Source organism: Chelmon rostratus, chromosome 13, assembly GCF_017976325.1.
Source record: "Chelmon rostratus isolate fCheRos1 chromosome 13, fCheRos1.pri, whole genome shotgun sequence".
NCBI classification, from domain to species: domain Eukaryota; kingdom Metazoa; phylum Chordata; class Actinopteri; order Chaetodontiformes; family Chaetodontidae; genus Chelmon; species Chelmon rostratus.
In genome coordinates, this window is record NC_055670.1 from 10,630,911 (window position 1) to 10,655,252 (window position 24,342).

Sequence of the window (24,342 nt, forward strand, 5' to 3'; positions counted from 1 at the left end):
GAGGACAGATTCTATAACAACAGAAATAGACTTTCCAAGAGAGAGTGAGCGAGAGAGAAAGAGAGGAATATGAGTCTGCCTACATATTCCAGCAGGGCCACTTCCATGACGCCTCTGCACTTCCTCAAACCGTGAGAAAAAGTCTGTGCACACACACACGTAGACAAAAAACACACACACATATAATCTTACATGACCAAGGAATGACCAAGTGATCAGAATGCACTCGAAACAGCATTTCTTTGCATTTTAAGTGACTGACTGGAAGCCGGTGTGAAGCAATGCCCATTCACACACTAATGTGGTACGTTGCTGAAGAACTTGTCACAACCAATGACGTGTGAAGGACTATTTTTATTTGTCCCCAAGTGAACCATCAGAAAACGACGTGTTAAAGATCTAATGAAACAATTAAAGTCACCGCCCAGAGCACAAACACCTTGCAACATGCGTTTGCAGAAGCGCACAGCTACTCTGTCGATGACTCTCCCACAAGAATATAATTGTTGTGACAAATCACGGAGCACGATTTCACGTACACACGATGTGCCACTCGGCTACAAAGTGCCACACACGAGGCAGCTGCTGCAACTTTTAGCCAGAGGCGTCGATAGTCAATTCAGGTCACCAGACTAGTTCAGGCCACAGTTGAATATGGCTAACGCGTTCACCATGGGGCCAAAACAGCAGCAGTGGTGAGCGGTTTCAGGACACATGCCGGGCTGGGTGTCGTTCCAAGTGAGCACTTTGTCAGGGATAACAACATGTGTAAGCATGTCATTAGCATGTTGTTCTACAAAAGATGCTAAATAAACAATTAAATTAATTAGTGTTTGGCCAAATACAGACGACAAAACTTTGCATTAATAAAGCAATATGATCCAATTGTAAATAACGAAGAGCATCACAATTATTGGCAGACACAATGTTGGTATTATGGGCTTAAATGAGGGTAAATAAAATGCAAAACTGCGTTGTTTGGAAATAATAATCTTGCTCTTCTTTTTTTAAATGTATGCATACAGTATGTGCATGCGTCGTCAATGTGCAACAGCAGCGTGGGAACTTTGAGTACTGAGTTTCACTCTCAGTTTTCAGCTCTGAACCTGCACAAGCACAACTTTTTTTAGTCTTTGTGTCACCTGAGAGTTAATATAATTTTACATACAATGTTTTCTCACAGGTTTACAAACAGTGATGTGCAATCTCAGGCTCAAAATTATACTGAGCCTTATTTGAGCCTGTAAAAACTTAAGTTACGAAAAGTAGACAAAAACACCGCCATGCTGGCACACTTGCAGCATGCCCACTGTTCACGACGCAGGCTCAAATAATCTAACAGTATTGGTAAATTTGATTGGGCTTTCAAGCAAATTACAACATATTAAAAAGTGCTTTCTGATTGTCAGACACTCTGCACTCTGTCGCACTAGAATTAGACAATTCTGAACAAGAGAACACATTTATTCATACGCAGAGGACCATTAATTGGTTGGGTGCAATTTGACACTTTGCAGCTTATGCACATGCATTTTGTCTGACATAGGAGTCTAAACAAAGAAATGAATTTGATCTTAACACTCGATTCCCCTGATGTCAGCCATTCATTCACTTCCAAGATATTCTAAGGGCACAAATTTGCAGTATTCGTCTATGAGACACTGCCAGGTTGTAACATTATTCACGCATTTTCTGCAAGGATCGTTTTCATCCCATTCACGTCGATCACTAAGATTGAATGTCCCACAATGTGCACCTGCAGCACTGCCGATGTGTTCATTGCTCTCTGAAATCTGGCGAACACATACAATCACATGCATACACACAGCTCGTATTAACTGCCAGGCTATCGCAATAAGATATCACACACCGGGACTTCAAACGCTGAGGCTCATCACCATAATACTTTCAGTCATTTCAAACTGTCAAAAGCACTTAGTCACATGGGTTAAGGCAGTGTCAGTATGAGCATATTAATAGCTCTGAAAAGGTAAAATGCACGGAATGTAAGTGAAATGGTTTCACCACATGCCAGCTGTGGACTGCAGGGCAAAGTGACATTTGTGAGGAATGCATGAAGAGATTTGCCAAATTCCTGGACGACAAAACAGACTGTGCCACGAGCAGAGGCGTGCGCGTGCTGTGTAATGTGTGCAGGTGTACAAACACACGCAAACAAAGTGCAAGGTGTTCCACCACTATTGCAAGGCTGATGAGATAATTCACTACATTACTGGAACATCCAGTCACAGGAATGCCATCATTCCATCAGACATCAGTGAGGTTTCTGACCAGACACGATGCGGGTGCGTAGGTTTTAGATATCAGAGTGGATTGCAGGCTGCAGAGCCATGACTTCCCAGTCCTGCGACCACACTGCATACACCCAATGGACTGCCCAGAGAATGATGGTCTTCTCGGCTCTCTTTTCAACCCTGTGACTGATTCTGATGGTCCCTGTCTTGTCTGCAAGTCCTTCTGTTTCATTTGGAATCAAAGAGTCTAATTAGTTCATTTTGTTCTCATCATCACTAGCAAAATGTGAGACAGGGACATAAAGGAAAGGGGGAGAAAAGATGGGAAATGGGGGGAGGAAGAGAGAGAGAGAGAGAGCTTTGAAATGCTAAACAGGCCGCTCGTTGTTCTTGGCCAGCTGCCTCACCCCAAAAAACAAAACCAAAGAGTGCTCGTGTGGGTGTGTAAATGTGTGTGTGTGCGTGTGTGTGTGAGTTCCTGTCTGCCTGTGTAGGAAGGGTAAGAGCATACTCTCCAGGATCATGCACACTAGCTACAGCTGCTTGAGATAATCAGTCAAGTTATTCACACACAAACATGTGTGCTAGAGAGAGAGAGAGAGTGTGTGTGTGTGTGTGTGTGTGTGTGTGTGTTTCTGGCATAGGCTACTCTTTTAGGGACAAATTTCAGACTAAAGACCAGTTAACTGGGGACGGCTTGTCCAAATTTGGACAAAAGCCTTGTCCCCACTTGGAAGACAGCTGATTTTTGGATCACTGGTTAAGGTTAGGGTTAGCTTAACTTTAGGGTAAGTGTTAGGGTTAGGCAAGTAGTGGTTATGGTTAAGATAGTGTAAGTCTCCAGGAAATGAATGTAAGTCTGTGTAATGCGTATTGGGCTGGTTGAGCTCAGGCTAATGGCACACTGGAGATGAGGGTGACATGCTGGAGAGGAAGTGAAAACAAGTCTAAGGTGACATGGTGTTATATAAATTCAGTCCAAAGTACAATCATGATGCAGCTGACATTGCAAATTGTTACCTCTGAATGACTCTGACTTAGGCATTGCTATAGTCACTTGGTGATAGGAAAACCATTATTATTATTATTATTTTTTTTTTAATCCATCTTAACACTTCATTTGGGTTGAGCTGGAACAGTCAGATCAGTTAATTGATTAACTGGCAGAAAATACTTTTATATTATACTGAATTTTTAAAATATGTTTTTATCCAAAAGTGCCAAACAAATTCTGGTTTCCATTGTCTTGAATGACACTCTGTATCCGAGTTTGTGACAGGCAGTCTTCACGTTTTATTCTTACTTTTACAGGCCAAACAATTATTGACTGATCGCCAGAAATATGCCTGGCAATTAGCTGATAATGAAAATGTTACTGGCAGGCCAACTTTCGCAGTGAGCAACACCCCTAACACAAAATCAGCTCTCACAATGTCTTAAAATGGGTAATTCAAGAGTGATAATAAGACGATATTTATGTGGGTGTGACGACTGGTGCTTTCATTTAGATCAAACTAAGGGTGGTGGTGATAGCATCTGAAAAGAAATCCTTAGTCCCATGGATGTGATTGCAGAAGAAAATGGCAGTCACTGTTGTTCCACTCAGAACTGTGCTCCAAAAGCTGCATATTAAAAAAAATGACTAAATTTAATGTACAGTACACCACAATGTTAGGATAGCCTAGGCTGTTACATCATATTTCATAATTCATACTCTATCAAGGGGCAGCCTCACCCAGCTCCACCTTACAGGTTTGGTTTCAGACAGCAAGTATAATGTTTCTGTTCTGCCAGTCTGTCTCTCCTCAGACCCAGAGGATCACGCCAGCCAGCATCATGTACGAGTTCCTGAAACCTGTCCCTGTCAGCTGGATGCAAGACAGAGGCAGGGTTCATGCAGCTATTTAGAGGAAAATTCAAGCACTTTCAAGGTACCCAAACCAAAAATGTCCAGACTCTCGAAGCCTTTATCATCACATCTAAATTGTTACTATAAATACAATTGAGAAAAAGGACGTTTCCAGGATTCCTTTATAGCCACAGCAATCAATGTATGCTGTCACTTTGTTTTACCAGCTGCTCATATTAACTATGATTGCATGTTTTGACCACGGTTATTTGAGTACACTCGAATTCAACAGCTGAAATAAAACATTTTCAAGACTTTGCATGAACCCTGTAGACGGAGAAGTCTTTTAATTTCAACTGGTGCCTTTTTAACCCAGTTCTTACTGAACAATAAAAGCTGATCACCTGGCAAAGCTTTTCCTGGTTTCCTTGATTTTGAGCTTTTCTGGCTTAACCAGCAGATTTCTTGCAAACTCCGCAGACGTGCAAAAACAGTTAACTAGTGCAGCTCTTTGAGACTTGCTTTAAATCTTTATTCACTCTACTGGCTCAAGTTGTGAAGACCAGATGAAGACACATGGTACAGCAGGGAACCCACCAATTTCCATGATGCCAAAGAGTAAAAATAGCAGACTAGAATTTCCAATTTTCTTCAGTTTAAACAACTTCTCACCAATGCCTCCTATGTAAAACACAGTGCATGAGATCATTGCATTGCAGTGCATTGACTGATTATCACAGGGGACATCTGCACAAGCAAGTACTTTCCTCTACGGAGCAGAACACCACCTGCTTGTAGAAATCGAATTATTGAACACACAATGAATTGGGCGACTCCTGCTCCAGCCATTAATGACTGATAATGATGTACTGACTTACCAGATGAGTCTCTTGGAGAGAAATATTTTCAGGCTGAGAAACCACAGCGAAAACACAGGTGTAAAACACAAGTAACTCTAAGCCTGCACGGTCACCTCGCATTTCCTGCTAATTCAGTGGCTTAACGTGTGAACAATAAGCAGGCCAATGACTCAAGAGTCCTCTAGTTCTCACACTTAGCCGAATTACTGACTGACACAAGATTTCTTAAAAATGCACGGCATTTCCCCTTTGACAGCGACATAACCGTGAATGTTGATGATGGGAACACACCCATATCTGGGCCAAGGTGAGTATTAGATTTAGGAATGGGAGTGAATCTCCCTGTGTGTGTGTGTGTGTGTTTGTTCATGTGTGTCCCAGTCTACTGAGTGGTTTCCAGTGCCACGGCCCAGAGGAGAGCCTCAGCCTCAGGCCTCACCCCACTAACACACATCATGATCACATCACAGCCCTGAAGCACCACCAACATTCCTTAACAGCCTCAATTTTTCCCCTCACACATACTCGCACACACACCAATGTGTGAGCATGCAAGATAAGAAAGGGGTGTAGCTAGATGTCTCCAGTCAGGACAGTCATTAGCCATTAATGATGCAGATATTAGCATTAAATATTTCTCAAACTAACAGTATCTGTAATCTGTGACACACATACACAGTGATTACGTGATTTCAGATGCATTTGTAAAGAGGGAATTTAACATAAAACAGGTAGTGGAAAGGTGAGTGAGTGTGACACGCCTTCAAATAGGAGCAGAGGTCATGTTGAGCTCAAATTGAAAAATACAAAGAGAGGTAGTGAGATGTGAATGGGCCAACACTGCCAGGCTCCCCGGTTCTGCAGGCAACTGAAGGCCTAGGCAGCCGCATGTGCTTCGCCTCTGCAGCCGGTCTATAAGCAGCCTCCGGCACGGTGCCACTTCATCCACGGGATACTCTGTCACACTCCCTCCAGTCGTCGCGACGTCTGATTTCGACACGGCCTACAGGCTACAGTATCAGTAAACCGGCCCTCTCCGGGATCACGTCAGTTTCAACTATGGGCGCACCTTCCGCTCTGACAGTTGCGTAATAGACCGGCCCTATCGCTTTAACTCTGTTACGCATACGGTTGGTGCTATGTAGTAATGCCGCTATGAGATCTAATCTGCATTCAGATGGACCATAATCATACCGGATTTGCGGTAAAAGGAGAAGGCTTGGTTTTTGACCTGGGCCGGTGCCAACGCTATCTTCCCCTGGCCCGGCCCTGCCCCGGCGCGGCCTGCTAACCCTGGTCTGGCTGACCGGTCCCGGGGCGGCGCGTCAGGGCAGCGGTGTGCGTTCACACCGAGGCGAGCAGCGTGCGTGCCGCGCGGCACCGGCCAATCTCAGCCAGTGACACAGATACATGACAGGGCTAAGCTATCCGGAGCTAGCGTCACGCTCGCTTGACACATTTTCAGCCTGGTTAGCGAGGAGACATTTTGCGAGGACGTGAAGCCCACACTGGGCCTGGTGCATGCAGAAAAAGGTAGGCTACTGGAGAATGGACAGGGGTGTACTTACTGCTGACTTTCATGCTGCCGAAAGCCGAGGGCTGCGGCACTGGCTTGCAGCTCTCCGCGAAGGATGTGGTCCTGGGCCGACCCGACATGTTCCAATCCCTTTGATTCTCTCTCGACTCGGGAGACTGTGACTTGCTAAACGGCAGGGCTGATCGATTCGCCGAACCTTCTCATCCAAAAAGGATGACAGTAAATGAATAACACTATAATTCACAGGGAAGACGGGCAGAAAGCGACCCCTTTATCCCGCGATCCTTCACTCTAGTTCCTATCACCGAATAAAACTACCCTTTCTTTCCCACCAACGGCCAATCACAGCATCATTTATTCCTTATGTTCCAGGTTTTCTTTCAGCGGGCCTTTGAAGACACGTCTCCGACTGAAATAGTCATGAATCTGGCCTCTCCCTGTGGCCCCCCGATTAAAACCAATTGCGATTTCTTTCTGGTTGCGGAATCAGTTTCACACAGATGAAGTGGGGTGAAGGGTGAGATCAGATGGTAAGCGTGCCGATCCGGTGCGGATCAAATGTAAATGCGGCGTTTTCTGGACAATTCGGGACACATGCAGTTCCTCTTCATATCCCGATGTGGAGGCTCAATGATCCGACTGCCATGGCGGCTCCCTCGCTATACCCTAGCCTACAGACTGTCCAACGGAAAATCTGCCAGTTGCCACAGTCTTCTTCGGCGTATTCAATGACTCTGCGCTGACTCCAAATCCGCCCTCGTCGCCGTCAAATTTCGGTGTCTTTACCGAGGCCCCGGGGCACCGACCTCTCCAGAAAATGATGGTCTTTAAGTACAGAGTGCGACGATACTGAATTTCTTTTTTTATTCCTTCCCCATAGGTTTCGGGCTCGCTGTCTTTGTCGCTGCGCACGTTAGCTACGCCGTTTCCGTAAAGGGTTACGGGGATTGCTCCGCCGTCTCGGGAGGAGGTTCACGCTGTTGTCGTAACCTGCGAGGCAGAATAGGAAAACTGTGAACGCGCAAACGGCGAATCTGGGGTGGACGATTTAGCCAATCAGAGAGGGTATCCTTCAGAAATGGGCGTTGATCGGGTTTCCGCTGTCCAATGAGAACGCCGTTCTTGAGCACCACATGGCATAATTTTCTTGGCACCGCCCTCACGACTTCAAAGGCTTTTTCCCATGCCGCGACAGGGACAATGGGCGGCTCCTCTCCCAGGATTGATGATTCTGTCGGCCAATGGAGCTCCAATACCCGGCTGTCAGTTCAAATGGACCCAGCTGTCACAGAGCACCGGTGGTCATGCAGCACTGTTGCTATGTCAGTCACAAAAGCCCATCCTCTCTCTCGCTCGTCCACACATTTTATACACGAAACCCTCTGGCACATCCATTTAATTACCGTCATAATGCTTAGTAATTGTGATTGTGTGTGTGCGTGTGTGTGCGCGCTCGCGCAAGGCTGCCTTGTCACAACAACTCTTTACTCAGGTTCATTTCACCTTTACATTAGGGTTTATATGATAGCCTCAATTCTCATTCTCACAACTACAGTCTTACGTTGCATAATGCAGCGATGCCGTCCACACTGTACATACTGTATACATATGTATACATATACATAACTGTATGTTTTCCTGTGTATCTGAAGTACACCAGATTCTTGTTTTGGGGCCACTATGACTGTAGTGTGTTTTTTTTAATTTACTGCATTGTTATATTTTATTACCTATTTTGTTTATTCATTTTTATTTAATCTCTATCATCCAGCATGGAAGACGGTACAATGGCATCTCACTGTCTGTGCCTGTTTTGTGTGTCAATAAAGCTTTGAACCTTTACTCATGAATTACAGATCAGGTCTGAGCTGTGAATAAGAACACATTTTGAGTTGCCAGGTTGTAAAAAAAAAAAAAGAAAAGAACCGCAACTCCTCTTGGCAGGTGTAGTTAAGAGCAGACTTGTTACTAAATTAACTTTGGTTAATATCTGCTGCCCTTTTTGCATACTGCTCAATTACATCATACAATCCAAGGGGATTTTTCCACAATCTGGCAACCCAACTGAACAACAAAGTATTAGTAAATGATTTATTGACCATTAATAAAGGCATTAGTTACAACTTTTAAACCATTTTGAAAGATGATTTATTAGAAAGTGGTACCACTTATGCTTCTCCAGTTAAGGCACTTGAGGTGGGGCATATCAGAACTAATCTCCCACTATTATTCATTTTGTAATAAATGTTCAAGGATGTACATGGACTAGTGTGTAATTTTGAATTAGAAATGCATGTGTGATTGATTGACAGCTATTTTTATTCCAAAATTCCTCAATATGTCAGTATTCCTCATTTTGAGCAGAATGCAGGTCACTCGTCTGAGCTTGGCAGGAGAGTCTTTCCTCCAGCACAGGGATGCTGGTATTCTGTCTTTTGTGTGGTTTATTTATACTCTGTTGTGGTCTATATCAAAGGGAATTTCTCCCAGGCTGCCCTTCAGTGGTCCATATGTGGAATAGAGAGCAGTACCGTCTCAAAAACAGGCAGCAGAGCATAAGCAATGTGAGACACTGTTTTTCCCTTCATATAGCAACACCTCCCCCGGCAAACACACATTTTCCCATTAGTGGAAGAAAGAAATATAGAGAGACAGAGTGGAGATAGTGGGAGGGAAGGAGAGGGAGAGACCAAGAGAGATATAAAAATGAGAGGGAGAGTGCACACTGTTTTTGTCTGTGTTGCAGCAATGTCATGAAAACTCCTGAATCTACTCAACTCTCTCATCTATTCTTGGTCATGAATAAGGTCACATGATGCAGAGGCTTGCAAATATTCTAATCCTGAGAAGATGTCGCTTTTATCACGGAAAAGCAAACGAAGGTCAGGTTTATTACTGTATTTAACATCAAGTCAAGGCTGGATTACCAGCTGGGCAGGAGCGGGCAGCTGCGCCGTCCAAAGGTTATATGCTGTCTGTGTAGAAAATACTTTGTGGTACTTTGATGAATTATAGTGCATTAAGCACCACTGATGTACATTTAAAAACTGAAAGAACTGAAGGTGACTTCATTACCTAAACTTGAGGATTTGTCTTGCAAAGGAGTTTTGTGTCAAAATCTACTTTTAATATTTCAGTTAGCATTATGCTTACATGCTGAACAAACTGCAAACTGCCATACAGATAAAACCTGGGGCAGGGTGGTGTGCAAGCATAGACATATTGGTTAGTTTGTGGGACTCTGGGCAAAATGAGCTGCAGGATGTGAGTGCAGGGGCTTAATAGGGGCTCACATGTTCCCCGTGGCTCCGTAGCAGGTTAATCCAGACCTACATCAAACTTATGCACTCTCTGTTAGGCTGTTTATGCTCCGGATCCACTTTCCTCTGCAATTTACGACAAGAGAAGATGCAGAACGAACATGAAATGGTGTGGAGTTTGGTGTTGTGAGGGCTAGAAAATCAAAGGGCAGCAGGGCACTCTGTTTCTCACACACATGAGCGATACACCCAGATAAATGTGACCTTTGCACATTAAATGCTTTTAACAAACCAGGATAATAATGCTGTAGAAAAAAAATGTGTAAAAAACAAAACCTCATCATAAAAGTGACAACAGTGACCTGCTTTCATAAATTGCTTGACAGTGTGGGCGTGGAGTCTCGTAAACCAGCTACAGACTGGAAGCATCTGACAACAATGTTCAGACAATGCAGGAGATTTAAAAATTAAAGCAAAAGTGGAACAACAAAATGCAGACATACAATTACATGTAAGAGTAACATTTTGAGGAATGTGTTCGACAGTGTAAAACAGTCAAAATGAGACAGAATGTAATTTTGTACACCAAAACATCGACTAATAAATATCAAAATAAATACAGCATTTGCACAATACAGTGCACATTTTAACTGTTCTGTAAAAGCCTTTCATTTTGCTCTCTGATTTTTCTATTTGTTACTCTAAATGTCAGACTTAGACATTTTTGGAGTGTTTCCATTTGAGAGCAGAAATATACAAATGATGTCGTAAGTCATATCAAAAAGGGGACAGCATTTTATATTTGATCTGACGTCTAATAGTGTCATGAGTATCCTTAAAGCTAATTTTCTGCAACGTTTCTTGGGACATGAGTGCATGTGGTGGAAATGGATGAACATGTAAAGTGCAGTAAACGTGTGCTCATACAAAGGTGGGTTTGATGTCTTCTTTGAATACCACAGGATGTGGGGAGCGGTAGAGGCTCGTGTAGCCTTCGTACTCGCTGTCTGAGGAGTCTGAGGAGCTGTCTGAGGACAGGAGAGTGCCTCGCTGCAGGCACGAGTCACAGTAGGGACGGTGGTAGTAACAGTAGTCCGTTGAGCTGCTGGAGTCAGAGTCCCAGGACCCACAGGAGTCTCTAATGTGTCTATGGTGCTGCTCATTGTCACCACCCGCTTCCACATCAGGTGGAGCTATGTGATTTCGTTCAGCACAGGGCAAGACTGAACATCTGTGGGTCCTTGAAACACACCTCCGACATTTTCTTATAACTTCATTCCCTTCCACATCCTCCTCCTCCTCCAGCTCGAGGTCAGGGTTATGAGCCTGAAGGATGGTGCCATCCACAGTGGCCCCATCAGGGTGCTTGCCAGGATTTTGGTGCACACAGTTGTCCCTTCTCCTCCCACAGCCAGCAACCTCTGAACCTGTGTAGAAGCAGGCCAAACCTCTTCTGGGGGAGTGAAAGGGTGGCCGACGCTTCCTCATCGCGTAAGGGGAGATGCTGGGGTAGCGGAAGAGAAGGGGTGGATTAGGGGAGAGTGGTGTTCGCAGGGACAGAGGGGAAAGCGCGGAGGCTTCTGGAAATTTTAGCTGAGACAGCGGTCTGGACGTCAGACTGGGAGATCGCGTGGTTTCCATGACTGCATCCACACTCAGCTCTTGGAGGATCTCCTGCAACTGCTCGCTACTAACAAAACCCTTTGGTCTGACACTTGGTCCCAGATGGGATGTTAGGCCTCTCTGACTGGTGAAAGTTTCAACCTGAGACGGGTTTAACCCTCTGCAGGACTGTAGGGAGGTGACAAAGTGAACTGTCTCTTCTGCTGTTCTGAGTAAGCCAGGGGACTGGAGGGACAAGGACTGTTTGAGATCCTCCTCTGTTCTGAAATCAGCCGTGTCTCTGCCTGTAGGGCCAGTGGTACAGACAGCGCTCTGGCTTTCACCTGCATAGCTATCACTGGGGAGAGGAGAGGAAGCAGCAACAGGGTTTGGAGAGGTTGGAGCAGCAGAAGGCTCAGAGAATGGTGTAACAGCAGATGATGAAACTGCAGCAGCACCATGGTGAGGGGAGACATGTTGCGGCGAGAGTCGGGATTCAGTGTCTCTCTGAGGTAGAGAAGAAGAAGACGGGCCATCAGACTGTAGCTCTGTGGTCTGAGTGGAGGACGAGTTGAGGTTGGTGTTGGAGGAGTCCATGTCCTGGTCCTCTGGTGGCTGGCTGGCTGACATGAGCCGCAGGAGTTTATCCTTGGCGTTGCTCACCTGCTCCTGCAGACTGTCGATCACAGCGTTCTTCTGAAAATGGTCATGACAAGCAGAGGCTTTAACATTTAGACATGTGCAGAGACAATAAACGTCTCAAAAAAGGTTTGCACACGTCAGTCACATTCTGCCTTTTAGTGGTTTCAATCAACATACAGAGAGCAGTCAAGCTCTGGGAGAAGGCTGCCAACATATTGTTAAACAGCTGGTGACATTTAAACTTAATGAGAAACTATCTGTCTTGTCTCATCTAAAACTCTTGTAATGTGTGTACTGACTCATATATTACAGAATATAGTTCTGTATATTGTGTATTTCTATTTCACCTAATTTTGACATCACATTATTAAGTCACGTACCTCCAGATTAATGTGTGTTTCAGCATGTCTACCTTTGCGAATGTTGTAAATTTGTTTTGTCTGAAATATATGAGATACAGTGACCAAGTAATTCCTGTAAATGATGAACAAAGGGAGTCCAAGAATGGACCCTTGTGGGACACCACAAACAAATTGCACCCTACCAGCAGTCCATCCTTTTACATTCTCAAATTGTTTCCAGTTAGTAAGAGGAAACCATTTGTAGTTCCGTCCACTGAAGCCATAATATTATAACTTGATAGGCAAAATGATCCATGGTGTCAAAAACTTCAAAACTCCAAAAACACACTCAAATGTATTCATTATTGTTCAATCTTGTTCAATCTCACAGACATGCATGTTATGTACTAAGTTTCAAGGCATAAAAAAAACTATGAGCAGAAGGCTAAAAGTGTGAAAACACTATGAAAAAACTATGCTTTCTACTTTGAATATTTTGAGAAAAAACAATACAGTACCTCATTAAGGAGTTTTTTCATGGAGTTGTTCTCCCCCAGCAGGTAGTAGATCTCATCCTGGCTGTACACCGAGGGCTGGCTCTTACTGGGGCTGCTGAAATACTTGGCCATCTGACTGGGATTGTTCTGATCTTCTTCAAACTGCTGCCACTGGGTCAGCTGCATGGTGGTGAGTGTGATATTTCAGAGGAGTAAAGACATGCACATTTCACTAAGTTTCACCGAGAAATGCCTTACACACACTAGATGTGAATGTTAGCAGGACCATTTGATGCGGGACGTTCTGACCAGGTGTGTTTGAGCGTTTTGCTCACTGTTCAAATATTTCCTTCCTTTCCACTGAAGATGCATTCCTTTATTGTAACATAAACCCACCGCCAGACACTTTCAGAGTCATAAACCTGTTCGCAACAGCCTACGTAATTTTGACTCATGAACACCTTCTGTGTGAGTCACACTCCATTGACAGACATGGCAAACTGACAAGCATATGGAAAATGGAGGTGTGGGCACCACAGTCACTCACTGAATTTACTACTTTTGTCAAAACAGAAAGTCAAACAAGCAACTGTCATTCATCTGTCTGCCTGTCATATGTCTGTGTATCTACAGTTTCTGCCGGTCGACTGACTGACTGTCTGCTTTTAATGCTGGTTTCCAGACACACTACCGTATGATGAGCTGACAGTTCTGACTCAACAATACAATACCCTCCATAGTGGTTTCTGCTTTAGAGATACTGCAAAAGTGTCAGTGTCATCACAAGGAGATGTCAGAGGTATTTTTCCAAGGTTAAAGAAGAAATCCTGCACTTTCTCCAGAGATGTTTTTTATGCATCTTGTGCGTGTATCGGGAGGGGTTTTATTCTTACCTGAGGCACAAACAGCATGCAGTTGGTAGCCAGTGTGCAGATGAAAATGGCTCCAGCCACAGTGCTGTAGACCAGGTTGGGCCAGGCCTGCAGAAAGATGGACACAGGAATGGCCACAGCGGAGGAGAGGGTGACCAAAGTGACGACTGTTATAATGGTGGGAGACTGGTTAACTGGAGGGTGGCTGACATTGCTGGTTAGCCCAGCTAGGTAAGTCCCATAGAGGAGAAGACAACCCTGCAGAGAAATTCAGAGACAAAGTAAAGACAAAAGTTAAAGAAAATCTACCTTCTGTTAAAATATTGAGTTTAAATGGTTGAACAAGGATAAAAACATTCAAGGACCAAGACCTGGCAAATAAAATCAGACAATTAAAATACTACAAAAACAAAATGGAATAAAGTACCCAACAATAATATAAGATACAAAACAGATAAGTCATGTTGGAAATAAAAGTGTCCTAGCATTAATAAGAAGCTTTTTGAGAAGCCACAATAAAGATGTTACTGATTCTGCAGCCTCAGATCCTCAGACAGACCTTTAGTCTTGAACCAGGACTTAGACAAAGCCATAGGAGAGCAACAATTCAGCGATATAACTAGGCCTGATAGGATCTTGTCTTCTAGTATTTGTTAAATGCACAGCAGCTGCATTATGTACCAGCTGAAGGCATGAGATAGATTGGTGGCTTAACGCTGAATAAGATCAATTACAATATTCTAACTGAGATAAATAAAATTCCAAAGAAGTCGGTTCTTTTGGGTCGTGGGTCGTTTTACACAGGTCTTCGTCTGTGTAAAACGTAAAAAAAAAAGAATGCAATCATCAATCCTCCTACCATTCCTAAAGGTCTATTAAATCCATAGTAAGAGAGTAAATCAAGAAGTCATATCACCACGACAATGAAGGAACTCGAAGCAGTCATTTATTTTATCATTGCATTTCAATAAAACAGAGATGACTGACCTTCTGAACAGCAATGATGATCACCCACAGATCTGAGTACAGAGAGGAACAGGTGTCCAGCTGAGTCAAAGAGTAGGAAATGTCTCTCTCCACCACCTCGATGAAGGAAAGCATATCAGTGAGTTGAAACCAGCATAGATTTGCCACAAACATCTTCACATAATTACATTAAGGCAGGAGGATGGAGTATAGGAGTACACAGAATCAAACTCTTTTGCATTTTCACACAGTGCTATGTGTCGTAATCCTTGGGATGTTCTGTAATCAAATGAAACAAACTTGATTTACAGCGTGCTTTAAATCAGCCCTGTTAAATTCTACCTTGACAGCGGCAGCGACAGACCGTGAACACCTGATGGGGTCTGTGAGGTTCCAGACGGTGAGAAGCAGCATGTCCACCAGGATCAGCAGAGCCACTATGCCCATCAGCTGGATGTCTCGGATTATCTGAGACAGAAAGTCACCAATCACGTCATTGCCATAGAGTTAGAAAACTAATTTAGTCCTTACACATTACTTTCAAGCATAACTCTTCTGTGTTACACGAGCCAGATACCACATACAGAACACTGTAATTCTGCTTTGGAAGTGATGCACAAAAAGAAAGTTGTAGAATAAAGTATCTTGCTAATTATTTAAGCAACAGACGCACAAATGACTGAGACCATTAATATTACATCCTATGTGGATGCATTTACGCACAACGTCCAGACTTTTTCAAATCTGGCTTGTACATTGACTAAGGAGGCTATGACCATCAGCAGATCTGATCCCTCGGCCTGGAAACGTCTGCCAGGTGTCATCTTCTGCTGTTTTTATTCAAATTAGGTCTTTGCACAAAAAAAAAAAGAAGACTGTCCCTCATACAAACGGATAAAAATAGCCTCTGAAAACCCTTTTAAATGTAATTAATGCATCCTAGGGCAACTGGATAACAAACATAAACAAACATAAAGGCCGTGGATGTTTGTAATGCACACGGACGCCATGAGGCTGGTGGAGCATGCCTACCACTCTCTTGTCGGGCACTCGCTGGGTGAACACTCTGTACAGCCTCCACGTCTTCCCCAGAATTGGGCCAAACACCAGGGTACTGCCAACGCAGAGAGTCCACATCCGGGCCTTTCGGAGAGAGCACGGCAGAGTTACCCAACAGTGATTAATCCAAGAATATGCTGGAGGACTGAGGCAGACTGAGGGTCTTACTTGTAGCACAGCTGTAGACGCTCCACCTTGCGAGTGGGCTCGTTCATCAACGGCAAATAGGAAGCCACTGCTGTAGGTGAGGACGCTTCCAAAGAGAGTCAGGACATTCAGGTTGGGACTGGACATCTTCACTATCCTGATAATAGAAGAGGCGCAAACAAACACACGCACACACGCGCGACTGATCAGTTCACTTCCTTAGCTTGCTCTTACATGTTTGTATATGTGTTTCACTTTGTAGTCTACCTGTTGTTTTTGAAGCGCAGGGTGAAGAGGAGGAAGCAGAAAGCCAGCAGGATGCCACAGGAGAGCAGCGTCCACACCACAGCACTCAACACTGGGGACAGAGTCCGCCTTGGGAGCTCCACTGCCACCTGCACACACACACATGCACGTGCAAACCTCTTTAAATCAGACCTAAAATAGTGCCGATGTAGCTCATAGAAATGTGCATAATTTGATTGTTGTTTTTGTGTTCTAAAGTCTCAGTTTTGGAAATGATATAAGTAAAAGCAACAAAAAGGAGAACACAGGATTCGGATGAGTGAACAAACTTTATTAAGGCAAACAACGAACATCACACTATTGCTAACTTTTATATGAAAATGAGAACTGATAAAAGAGTTGGAAGCGTTCAGGAAGCAGGAAGATTTTGGCCATTGACGGGGAAGATGATCAGAGGAGCAGAGTTGACCCCACCATGATTACGCCGGGGGTTAAAGTAGGGGAAAAGTCTTTCATTGAATGAGTATCCCGTGAATGAGTAGATATGAGAAGCGGTGTCCACGTTGTAAAAGGAGACCTGCCCCCACTCCACGTCCACATACACCCCGACTCTCTGGGGCTTCTCGACCAGCGGCACACAGACGGGAGTGCTGCTGAGGGCCCAGTAGCTCTTCTCCTTTCTCATCCCCAGGGCCCAGTAGCCTCTTTCAGGGTTTAGTATATTTCCTCCTTTTCTGTTGACGGATTCAAGCCCAACTCCAATATCCCACTCCGTTTTCCCTTTCACCTGCACCTCGTAGTAGAACCTGCCAGAGGAGAAACCCTCCTTTCCCAAAACGCTGACGCCGGGGTAGAATCTCTCTGGGTTGTCCGGGAGGCTCAGGGCTACGTCGCCATGATAGACCTGTTTTTTGTTTTCAGACAGCATCAGTTTGGGATGAGCTGTGTCAGGGTCCAGAGTCACGTCCACAGCAAACTGCTGAGCCCTGTGAAACTCGATCTCACACAGCCTCTTCACCTCAGCCTTTACTGTCTCCTCCAGCTGAAATGCTGCTCTCCTGACTGCTCTCCTCACCGTGCCCACATACACAGCACTCTCCACGCAGGCGTCACACCCGTCGCCGCTGGCTGGCAGCACGGAGAAAGCCGGAAAGCTCCGGAGGAGGTAAAGGTGGTCTTTTGTGCGTGAGAGCTGCTCCAGCCCCATGTTTCTCTGCCTCAGCTCTTCGATCTCCTGCTCCAGCTTCACGACGAGTCTGCCGGCCCTGCTTTCAACCTGCCTCTGCTTTGCACCAATCACCTCCACCACCTCAGCGTGGCCTCTCTGGACTACGTGGAGCAGTTTGTTGAAGACTCGCGAACTTTCCTCAATCTCCCTTTCGGTGTTTACTCTGCTGAGTTGAAGGGTTTGATTGATTTTGCTGATTGTCTGCAGTCGGCTGTTGATCATCTCTTCCACCTCTGCGTTTATCTTTCCAATCTGAGCTCTCTTGTCTCTGCTCTTATCCTCCAGAGGCACAGTGTGATGAGCTTTGTGCTCTTTCTCAAGGCAGATCTGACACACGTACGTCTGGTCGGTGTTGCAGAACAGCTCCAGCAGTCCCTCGTGCTTCACACACACTCTGTCTTGCATTTTCATCGTGGGGTTGATCAGGTGGTGGGACCTGAGGGTGCCTAGAACATGATGGGGCTCCAGGTGAGTCTCACAGAAGGAGGCCAAACACTCCAGGCAGGATTTCAGAGCCTTGACTCTTTTTCCAACGCACACGTCACATGAAACCTCCACTTTTTGGCCGGAATACTGGTCAACAGTCCTGGCCTCCTGTTCGTCTTTGTTTTCCAATGACTTCTTGAACAGAGAAACCAACTCGCATATGAAGGTGTTAACTTTGAGCTCAGGCCTCCTGTAGAACTTCTGCATGCACATGGGGCACTGCGACAGATCAGCGCTCTGCCAATATTCCTGTATGCAGCCCCTGCAGAAGTTGTGCCCACAGGGAGTAGAGACCGGTTGGTTGAACAAATCCAGACAGATGGGGCAAAGAAGCTGTTCCTCAGACAGCACACTGCCAGCGGTAGCCATATCTGGGAACACATCCAGAAAGAAAAGCAGGTGGGATTTTATGGAACGAGTTGGCTGCAGTCCCTGCACCAGACCCCCTTTTTTTCCCTTCCCACTGTACTATTAGGTTTAGAAACAGTTGTGCCTGGTGAGCTGTCTGTGTCCACAAATAGTAACAAATGCATGGTGTTACATTTCATTACAAGCTATGTTTCACTTTAGCTGAACAGTTTTTTATGTCCAAGTTCAACAGACAATAATGAAGAGGTATTTCTTGGGGCATTAAAATAGAATAAAACAGTACACTAAAATACAATCCTGTCACATGTCAGTTACCATAAGATAGCAAACATAATGCCGCTCACTGTTTCTTCCCCCTCAGGCAGTGATGACATCTGCACAATTAGACCGATGCATGCATAGATCAACATCATGGAGCGTGAAAGAAATCAAACAGATAGCTCACCTCGCGTCTGTGTGGTGTAACATGGAGAGCAAAGGAGCCTGTAGGAGAGTGTTTGTGCTCCCTGACACGGTGACTCTGCTGCTTCAGCTTCTCGTTGGAAAGTCACGTTAGCGCCCGCCTCGTGTCGCCGGGCTCCGCTCACTCTTCTCTTAAAGGCACCAGTGACCGAGGCGATACTAAACATAGCTTCACTAGTCCATCAGTGTTATCTTTCCAGATCTCCAGTACAGAACTGACTTCTCCAGTGGTAAATAAAACACCTGTTTTATTTGTGTGACTGTTTTTGGCTGCGTATTAGTGATTCACCGAATTTTACCACAGGCACAAGTTTAGAAACGACAGGAAATGGGTTGACGAAAACCGCAACAAATAACATTAATAGTCATTTAAAAATGTAAATTACACTGCATGTAAATCCGTCTTGTGTCATTAATCAGTCTTGCGTTATTAATGTGGTTGGTTTGTCACATGTACGTTCAAAATAACAAATACAGCACTAGATGTGGACTACATGAGATATAGTTTTACCCTTTAACCTTTTGAAGGGCTAAAAATAACAACAAGTGTGCATGTAAGCCTGGATATATGTCAGCCATGTGTGGAACTGCTATTATCCATACATACATATATAGATTGACAGATAGAGTGATAGAGTCCTCTTTACAAAAATATGTTATTTTGTGTTAAGGGTTTGCAAAAAATGCAGAAAACAAAATGCTGTACAATGGTTGAACCAAGACAACTGACAGGGCAAGAAGAGACAAACATACCTCTGAGCAACACTTAAATAAGGATACAAGAAATCAGCAGTCGTAGGAGAAAGAAATTAAAAGCTTTGCATCAAAATCTGGGCAGACTGAAATTTGAACAGGCTCCTGTTTCAGTACCAAGCGCACAATAATGCCTACATGTACAATAGCTGGAATCAACAGGCTTTACCAAAGCTATTCCTTAAGCGTCCAGATATAATAGGAAGGTTTGAGTTGGGTTAAAACTATAAGACTGGATCACAAAACATCCTGACAGCTAAACATACTATGGACTGACAGTTTAAACTTACTTAGTCTAATCACAGAGCTGGCTCGGAGGGCCCAAAGAAAAATGGGCTCCCAATATATTTAGAGCCTTGTTGCAAGCACCATTGTGGTTCAGTACTAATTTAGGTTCATTTATGCTTCTCTGGACAGGAAACAAATTAAAATTAAAAGATATTTGGATGTAAATTTTTAAAACAACAGACAGCCCGCCTGTTGTTTTAATAATTTAGATCGTCTTTACGTCCATTTACATATTTAAGATGTGTGTATATATTAATGCTGGCTTTGCCTATTTTGAGTATTTTGAGGATATGAGTGTGTGTTTGTATGTGATTACCGTGCTGAGACCACATAGTCTGAGCAGAACGTCGAGGCCCTCCTGTCTGTTGACTCCTGAGTGGATGAAGCAGAGTGGGGAATCGCACTGGGAGCTGCAGTTCAGCTCAGGCTCCATGACTGACCCCAGTCCGTCCGATTTCACACACACATTCTGTGGAACAAGCACATGATGTGACGGATGCAATGAGAGACGAAAATGAACACACTACGCTTTGTAAAATCGACCTACAGCCCTACAGAAGGCAAACCCATTAGTAGTTTCTCGCTGTTTGTGTCACTGCTCCTTTATATACCTCAGAGATGCTTCAAAGCAGAGGGCACTGGGGACCAGGGAAACCCATTTTATTCTCCTTCTATTTCCAGGTGTATAATTCACTTAACAGTTGTAAGACTTGTAGCCACCACAGTGTGGTGCTCTGACAGAGACCTCTGAGAGGAGGGGTGATGGGAGTGTGGATGTGATTTTGCACTAAACTGATGTATTAAACCGAGGATAAACCTTTAGATCATAAACACAAATATAACAGACACTGAGGTTAGGATGAAACTAAGCTCGACAAAATAATAAAGCATCACCGGCACAAAAACAAGTCCAGAGAGGAAGCCTGTGTGTTTCTGCTTATCCTCAGTTTCCACTAACACTACGTCATCACTGAGGTCAACCACTCAGCACAGGATCACACTCTGCTGCGGCACACATCTGTGCACAAAGCGAAAAACGGCGCGAAACAAAAGAACACCCAACAGTTGCATCAAAAGCACCAAAGCTATTATTTGCACTTTCACCAAGGGCCATATCATCTGCAATTAGCATCTACGTAAACTGTGGAGAATATCACCAAACAACTGTTTGTCACTGTTGCCACAGGCATTTTTATGAGTCTGCCCGCGCTGCACTGACATGTTGCAGGTTTAATTGTGTGGCACGGCATCACCTGATACTCTGAGCTATAACTATGAGAGTCTGATGGCTGTAAATGCCGCAGTGACTCAGCTTCATGTTGCTGAGAGGATGTAAGACCACTCGTATCGATAGAAACCGGCAGACAGGTGAGTGTTTATCTGAGTGGCGTGTAATGAGACAACACACGTCTTGTCATTGTCTGTAGAATGACTAAGATACCCGTGAGGCTCTGAGACTGTTGGATCAGTCAAAACAGAACAGAACAGTGTGGGAATTCTGTGAAAAAAGTAAACCAGGTTTGAATATTAGAGGGAAATACAAGGTAATCCGCCCAACATGAGATATTTAAAAGATCTCCTAAATGTGAGCTATTAAGTGAAGCCCACAGCGACCCATTTTCAGAAATTACTGGTGTCAACAGAACAATGAAGCCCACCGGGCAGCATATCTGGGAAATGTCTGGAGTTCCTGTTCATATCCCTTCGTCACTTTCCAAGTTTAGATCACAGTTCTGCTGCTTCCTGCAGGAAAAGCCGAGAGAGAGAGGCATTTCCGCCAGCTTTTCAAAAATCCCTCCTCCATAGGTTTCAGATTGGGACAAAAACCCGCCACCCCGCAGGGGTCAACAAAGGGCGGTCAACATCCAGCCCTGGGGGTCCCTGTGTAAGCGGCGAGAACAGGGCCCTTCCCCGGGCTGAGCTGGGTTTTATGGACATGTTTTGACAGTTCAGAATAGTCATGAGGAGTGTCTTTTGAAGTCCTGAAGGCTAAACCGCAAGTAATACCTGAGCTACCTGTGGCCTTGGATGTCTTCGCCTACTTAAACGCGGGGCGGGCCTCACCTGTGTGCATCTTAGCTTTCACTTGCTCCTTTGCTCTATAGCTCCTCTTTAAATCCTATTTTTTTAAAGTGTTTATCATGACTAAGTGGAATATTTCAACCATTTCTGACAAGTCTCTGTGCTCAGACTGAGTTTCACATGGTGTTAACCATAAAACTTAAAAAAAAAAAAAAAAAAAAAAAAGTGGAGTAGGTTAAAAAATCTTATTCATTGTGCTGTCAATCTCTCTGTTTCTCTTTTAAGATGGTGTAACCACAGGCTGCCAGGTGTAAGGCCCGGTTCAGGGGCCAATATTGAAACATTCCGACTCGGTCAGTAATCCGTTTATAACTTTATTCTTTAAGCTGTGTCAGAATGCAATTACTGGCGATGAAATCCCGCCGCGCGCCAGGCGCGCGTCATTTTTGGGCACATGGTGCATTTTACAGACCGGTTCTGCAGTCAGCAATTAGTCACCCCAATTTGTCGATGTGAGGATAAAACCATGTGACCGTTTCAAGCAAAACACCTGAGAACACCTGACGGTGGGGATGGTGTTTCGGAAATTAAAGTAATTGCTCACTAATGAGAAAAGACGCGTTAGAGGGAATATTTCTAGCACTATCGTAAGAGAAGACCTCAATCTTATAGTCTCATTTTAGTAATGTTCTGAGCATCAAATTGTACCTTATGTAGCATTTATATAAATGTGGGGTCCCCGTCAGCAGCGGATTAATCCACTCGTGATTTAAGCGACCCTGTTTGATGAAACAGATGCGGCTGCACGGTAAAGAGCAGCCGTGCCAGTCAGACCGCCTCAGAAGAATCAAGACCCGGACCAGAGAGGGAGGAACGACAAGAAACCGTAAATGAAAAATGTGGAAAAAGAGCAAACCTCGGTCTCCAAAACGCGTGGAGGATCCCATCGGCTCGTCCCGCTCCAGGCTCCATGGCGCAAGACTCGGTGCAGTAAAACTTGAACAGAAACGGCTGGATGGTGTGTTATCTAACATAGCTACAAAGGTGCCATAGCTGCAGAGTTGTAGGGAGTCCCGCGATTTAATCTGTCCGTCAAACTGTCAGCCCGCAGCCCGAGAGAGCCAGGGCTTCCTTTACGCACTGGAGGAGGGAGGCGCGTGTGTGAGGGGAGTAGGTGTGTTAAAGTGCCTCTCTCTCTCTCTCTCTCTCTCTCTCTCTCTCTCTTTCTCGCTCTCTCTCCCACTCTCTCTCTCTCTCTCTCTCTCTCTCTCTCTCTGTAAGCTTTCCACCCCCAACTGCCCACTAAATGGGTTTCCACATGGGTCTGATGTGACCCATGTGGTGCAGGAGAGTTGTGACAGTGCTGGTTGCAGGGGGCCCAGGGGACTGGGTGGCATATGGGACAGGGCGGCAAACTCTGTGCCCACAGTGCAAATAAATACAGTGAATAACAGCACTTGTTTTAATGGAAAGAGAAACACGCATCCTCTCTATTTTGTCTTTCAAAAGCGGGGCCTCCACCAGGGATGGCACATCAAAAGGCAACAAAAAAGAGCTTCTGTCTGACTGCAGTGAGCCAGCAGAAATATTTCTGCATTTGTTCCGCCAGCCATCAGAGGCATAAAGGTGTTATTAAGACGTCACAGAGATTTATAGCGTGAGCTCACACACAGGGTCATTCCTGATGAGGGAGTGTCACCACCACTGACAGCTGTAAGTGAGGAGCAGAGGCACAAGGAGAGATTATTAAAGATGAGGAGCATATGCAGATATTCACTCATCCATCATCAACCCGCCCCCTCCCCGATTCCGTTACACACACACACACAAACACACACAGCAGTGTTTCCATCACTTTTGGGGACATTACATAGACTTGCATACATTTCCTGGAGACTATAACCATAACAAGTCCCACAACATGAGTAATACACGTCTTGTACCTGTGAGGACATGTATCGACATAATGCAGCCCCTTACCCAAACCTTAACCATCACAACTAAATGACTAACCCTAACCGAAACCTAATTCTAATCTAACTATTAAAACCTAGTCTTAACCCCCAAACAGCCAAAATGACCTTATTACCAAAGAGTAAAACTCAATTGGTTCTCACTAACATGGCTGTAAAAGTGCACACATACACACACACACACACACACACACACACACACACACACACACACCAAGAGAGAGTTTTCTTTCTCCTGGATGCCCTTCACACCAGACTGTGATAAAATTGTTTCCTCTCTTCATTCTGCAGAAAAGTGAGTTTCTCTGCAGAATGAAATGAAAACCTCTTCAGGCACTGAAACTCTATGATAAAGCTTTTCACCTAGACTCACCAATCATGCTATCAGGATGGATTTTGCACAACTTCCAGTTTTGGCCAGTAAAAGAAAGCATGGTGGCATCTTTTCATTACTGGAGGACAAATATGTCTGACAATCCTGTGAGCTCCCTGCTCTGTAAAAGACTGAAAGTCTAAAGTTTAGACTTGTTATGGCTTAGACTCCAAACCATAACCCCACTTAATTACCCATTTAAGCCCAGTGAGAAGTTCCAGCAGAATGCAAAAAGGTTTTTCAAAAGTAAAGCTA

At 44.6% G+C, this 24,342-nt stretch overlaps 3 protein-coding genes across 4 annotated transcripts in view; all 3 read right to left on the reverse strand.

The window, feature by feature from the left end:
• gsk3ba (glycogen synthase kinase 3 beta, genome duplicate a) overlaps nt 1-7,484 on the reverse strand; it is a 29,565-nt gene extending 22,081 nt beyond the window's left edge. The window contains exon 1 of one of the 2 annotated variants that reach the window (XM_041950316.1): nt 6,533-7,484. In XM_041950316.1, the coding sequence (XP_041806250.1) occupies nt 6,533-6,620 (88 nt within the window). In that variant the 5' untranslated portion in view covers nt 6,621-7,484. The remainder of the gene's footprint in view (nt 1-6,532) is intronic. The other variant, XM_041950317.1, reaches the window with a different exon arrangement.
• Nucleotides 7,485-8,684: 1,200 nt separating this feature from the next.
• Nucleotides 8,685-22,825, reverse strand: gpr156 (G protein-coupled receptor 156). The gene is made up of 10 exons (XM_041950378.1): nt 22,658-22,825; nt 20,036-20,188; nt 16,155-16,282; nt 15,909-16,044; nt 15,714-15,824; nt 15,024-15,149; nt 14,703-14,798; nt 13,737-13,973; nt 12,865-13,023; nt 8,685-12,059 (listed from the first exon to the last, which is right to left on the reverse strand). The coding sequence occupies exons 2-10, from the start codon at nt 20,150-20,152 to the stop codon at nt 10,683-10,685; spliced, it is 2,487 nt and encodes an 828-aa protein (XP_041806312.1). The 5' UTR covers nt 20,153-20,188; nt 22,658-22,825; the 3' UTR covers nt 8,685-10,682.
• Nucleotides 16,543-18,216, reverse strand: LOC121615809 (nuclear factor 7, brain-like). The gene has a single exon (XM_041950252.1). It carries the CDS (start codon nt 18,214-18,216, stop codon nt 16,543-16,545), a length of 1,674 nt encoding a protein of 557 aa, XP_041806186.1.
• Nucleotides 22,826-24,342: the final 1,517 nt, after the last annotated feature.

What these genes read in the sequence shown, in the direction of transcription:
- gpr156 (XM_041950378.1), bottom strand. Translation starts at nt 20,152, where the DNA reads ATGGAGCCTGAGCTGAACTGCAGCTCCCAGTGCGATTCCCCACTCTGC. An exon ending in CTGCGCTTCAAAAACAACAG is followed by an intron (nt 16,045 to 16,154) that starts GTAGACTACAAA and finishes TTCTATTATCAG; the next exon opens with GATAGTGAAGATGTCCAGTC. An exon ending in CTGTCGCTGCCGCTGTCAAG is followed by an intron (nt 14,799 to 15,023) that starts GTAGAATTTAAC and finishes TCCTTCATCGAG; the next exon opens with GTGGTGGAGAGAGACATTTC.
- LOC121615809 (XM_041950252.1), bottom strand. Translation starts at nt 18,216, where the DNA reads ATGGCTACCGCTGGCAGTGTGCTGTCTGAGGAACAGCTTCTTTGCCCC.